General features: G+C 33.3%; 1 protein-coding gene across 1 annotated transcript; it reads right to left on the bottom strand.

The window, feature by feature from the left end:
• Positions 1-2,407: 2,407 nt before the first annotated feature.
• Positions 2,408-3,388, bottom strand: LOC147495279 (uncharacterized). Its single transcript, XM_086566522.1, has one exon. The coding sequence runs from the start codon at positions 2,892-2,894 to the stop codon at positions 2,568-2,570; it is 327 nt and encodes a 108-aa protein (XP_086422648.1). The 5' UTR covers positions 2,895-3,388; the 3' UTR covers positions 2,408-2,567.
• Positions 3,389-4,638: the final 1,250 nt, after the last annotated feature.

The following is a 4,638-nucleotide window of genomic DNA, read 5'->3' as shown; positions in this document are numbered from 1 at the left end:
CTAAATTAGAATTGAAAATTGTATTTGTGAATCAAAATAACAAATAAAAAGTAAATACTTACAATCATATTGTCATTATAGCCACTTGGAGGAGATGCTTGAATCTTAGAAAGAATAGCATGAAACTTGTTGATATTAGCTTGAATGAGAGTCCAACGGTGTTTCATGCCCGTCAAGTTGCGTTCGGTCACTTTTCCTAGATTTGCATGGAATGCATTTAGAATCCTAATCCAAAATTTGTTTGACTTTTGCTCATTTCCTACTACACCATCTTGACTAACTTGTAGCCAACTATTGGTGAGAGCAACATCTTCTTCTTGTATCCATGAAGCCCCTCTAGATTTTGATTTTGGTTCTTCACTAGCCATTGTGGTTTTAAGAGTAGAGAGTAGAGAGTAGAGAAAAGAAGTGAGTGTAAAATCTATTGTGTGAGTGTTTCAATTTATAGTGAAAGAAAAATATAGCCGTTTTTTGCTCGTTTTTTCATTGAGAGCACGCGGTTTTCTCAAAACCGCGCCATAGAAGCCCACTTAGAAGCCCAAGCCCATGCGGAGTTAGAAAAACTGCGAGAAAGACTTGATACAATGCCAAAGCTGGAACCAAATTTTGGCCGATTTGGTGTTTTTTTTAGTGTTTTCATCAACATGTCTCTCCTGAAGATGAAAAAATACCAAATTGTTGGAAATTTGGTGTTTGATGCTAGGAAAGTATCTCACCTAAAGATGCTCTTAGTTTGCTTCCAGCCAAATAAAAAACTGACATGTGGATGAAAAAACTGAACCAAGAGTTTTACTCCATTTTCCTCGTGATAGTGAATAAATGGCAAATTTTACTTTACCAGTTTTTTGTCAATTCAACTATATACAATCATGCCCACTGATAACTGTAAAAACTAATGTTTTACCTACTCTTAACTAATTATGCTAAGAATAAGTAAAACTAACAAGGATTTATTCTATATCAAAGTTTTCTACTCTCGATTATCTTGCGATATGGTGTACTAAATAATTCGTTCCACTCCTAGTTCGTAGACGTAATAATTTCTCTAGATTAACAATCCTAAAATATCCACGAAAGCAATAATTGAATAAAACTAATATGGTGAAATAGCTAATTAAAATGTTCTAAACTATACTATGGCAAATTGATTATAAAATGTGAATGAGAAGAGAGGTATTAGGGGGATTTGATTCCATCTTAATTTATTCTTAACATGCTAGTATAGATTTGTTGTAATCCTAATCTTTATGCTTTCACATGAAGGTTGGGTATTTTTAATCCTTAATTATTCATGATAATCTCTACCAACTAATAATTAGGATGTGAGGTAATTTAAACTCATTCTCATGGTGAATTAACTACCTTCTAGAGTGGAATAGATTACTACAACTATTTCTACACTAATACATCAAGTCTTTATCAAAGTTTCATCAAACCCCTCTAATGGAAGTTTAGCCAAGATTCATTAGACTATCATTAAAAGAAGAATAAGAAGAAGACATCATAATATCAATAACTTGGCTTTATTAATCTAATGGAAGAGAGTCTAAGAATGGAAAACTATATTAAAAACTAAGTACTTAATAATTAACTAACTTAAAACTAATGGAAAGGTTATATGAATTAAAACCTAAGTACTTGAGAATTATGCCTTAGTCCTCTTTATATAGAAGAGGGCTAGGTTTACAATTTTGTGCATGGGATTTTGAGCCATGTTTTGGGCCCTTAAATCAAGCCCAAAACCTAATTACGTAAGTCCAAAAAGAATTTCTCTGTTGGAAATTACTTCAACAGTCTTTTCGTCCACTTTTACTCATCTTATTAGATCAAGGCCTGGACCGTTGGAGAGCACTTTCCGAGTCGGTCGTGTTGACATATAATAGGCCCAATTATGAGGTTTGAGTCCAAAGATACGGCATGTTAAAGTTTTGTTAATTTTTATGCTCTATTTCTTCCTGCGTTGACTTTGACTTTTCAGCTTTGACCGAGATTTAAAAATGTTTTTTCTCCTTGAATCTTGGCCTTTAGTCATAAAACTTCTTAAAGAACCAACCTTTGCGCTTTCTCTCAAAAAGTTACATGTTTCTTCACATATTTGACTCAAAGACCAAATACACAAAAATACGTGAACCAAGAAGAACTCTTATTTATTACACACATAATCGGGTCTAAATGTAATATTATTACGAGTTTATGACTATTTAGACCACCTACTTTCATTTTTTTTTTCCCAGATAAGATTTCAGACTTTATTTCTCCTTATTAAGCATTCAATTTAACTTTTAATTTGTTTCAATTTAGTAACTCTGTCTGTTTTCCGTCCAATTTGTCTAATGGTGTTAAACAAATAACCCAATTAGCCCAATGTTTGATTTTTAAGTATTTCCATTAATTAACATTCTTGAGGTACTTCAATCTCCATTAATTAACACATAGAAGAAACTACTTAAATGTTGAGCAAGAAACTACAAAATACCAAATCAAGGAACAAAACATTCTACATATCAAAATTCCACCTCCCCCCATCATTCAATCCAACGCCAAATGAGAGGAGCAGCAGATCAAAATCACAGAGCAGCAGATCGGTAACGATAAAGCTTACCAAAAACATGAAGAGCAGTAACAAATAAAATGAAACAAAGACTCATAACAAGAACAACAGTAGGTGTGATCTTTAAACCCGGTGCATCATCAGTATAGAACATTAACATGTTACTTCCACCACCACCACCTCCACTGAAATTCCCACCACCAGATCCACCTGCCCCACCACTAGTTAGCCTTCTACGACGCATTCCAGCTGTTGCGGCTGGTGTGCCACGTGGTCCCATGGTGCTTCCTGGACGCGATGATACGGATGGGGTTGATTGGGATTGAGATGATCCTCTTGCCATTGTTGATTGATTGTTTGAGCGAAAGAATCAAGAAAATGAGAGATAAAAAGAGAGATTTGTTGTTTGGTTGGTTTTTGTTTCTTGATTCTTCTGTGTTAATTAATGGAGATCGCTGTAACTTTGGTTCTACAACATTCTTGAGGTACTTCATTCTCAACTTGGTATCGTCCACAGAAGCAACCAGATTCTCACAAATGGCTACTTGAACTCGAAGAAGCTCGCCTGACATAGCGTAATGATTGCAAGATTCTTTAATCAGAGAAAGTGCTCTGTTATGATTTCCACATTGAAGTGCCTTGAATGCTTTTTTGGCTTCTTTCTTGATTTCTGAACGATCAAATTGAATGAGTGGTGGTGGTATTGGAGCTTTCTTCCCTTTTCTTGTTCGTCATTGGTACCCAAGTTTGAATGAATGTTTTCTTTGGAGTTAACATAGTAGATGCAGAAGAAGAAGAGACAAAAAGGAGGCAGGGGTTTGTTTGGGAATTTTCTAATCTAATTTATTTTTCTGCAATAACAAAAATATTACAAATACTTAAAAATCAAACATTGGGCTAATTGGGTTATTTGTTTAACGTGTTTAGACAAATTGGACGAAAAAAGATGGAGGTACTAAATTGAAACAAATTAAGAGTTTATGGTACTAATAGCGGTAAAACAAAGACATGACTATTTAGGAAAAAAAAAGAAAGTATTTTTGTGACTAAATAGTCATAAACTCTATTATTATGGGGTTAAAACTACAGTTTTGACTCTTTATCAAACCACCCCCAAACAAAGATTTTGTTTGTCTCTTCAAGCAAAAATATGAGAAATTAAAATAAGTGACCAAAATGGAGTTCTAACTAATCTCGTTTATTGAAAAGCGACAGATTTACCATATGCAATAATGCCTTTAAACCACTATAAATTCCCTAATGGACGAAGTTATAGCCATGGAGTTTTCCTGCAGGTACTCACAAACTTCATCTATACTACAACGACTAAGAAATAAAAATGATTGTTTCCTAATTTATTCGGATATCTATACATCACTAGAATGAATACGAATAATCAATTCGAAATCTAAGCTAATATGTGCATAATAATCAATCATCTATTGGATAAATATATATATATATATATATATATATATATATATATATATATATATATATATATATATAATGAACTATGCCATGAAATGCAATAACAGTTTGTTTATTTAAACTTTTGAATAGCGTCCTTAAGTAAGTCCTCACATATATGTCAAGACAAAAACACTTCGATTTTTTCCACTGTTTCGGGCCACTTCAAAAACAAGTCTGGGCACACTTTACCTTACAATCTCAATGACGTGCAAGGAAGCCGAAGCCGATCAAACACATCTGCCACTTACTATCACACTAATATATTCCTAATTGAGCTAGAGGTCTTTATTAGGTGTTGCGGGGATTAGGTGATGGTTTAAGAAATAAGGAAATTGATATTCAAAAAGGACAAATCTGAGATAATAGAGTCTTCAAAATATATAACTAGAGACAACCTTATTTTACCTTGCTTCTACACTCTGTTTCCATCCTTAGCCATTTTTTTATTTTCTTTTTCTTTTGGCTTTTGACTCTTTTGATTATGTTTTTGGAGTTCTAACTTTTTTTTTCTTTGGATGTAAACTTTATTTTCTTTTCTTATTTGGAGCAACTAACAAATTCTTGGTGATCCACAGGTATTTCTCTTTTCTTTTCTTTATTTCATCTCTATTCTC

This window comes from Coptis chinensis, chromosome 6 (genome assembly GCF_015680905.1).
Source record: "Coptis chinensis isolate HL-2020 chromosome 6, ASM1568090v1, whole genome shotgun sequence".
In the NCBI taxonomy this organism is placed as follows: Eukaryota; Viridiplantae; Streptophyta; class Magnoliopsida; order Ranunculales; family Ranunculaceae; genus Coptis; species Coptis chinensis.
Note: the sequence above shows the minus strand (reverse complement) of the source record. Positions and strands in the feature narration are given on the sequence as shown.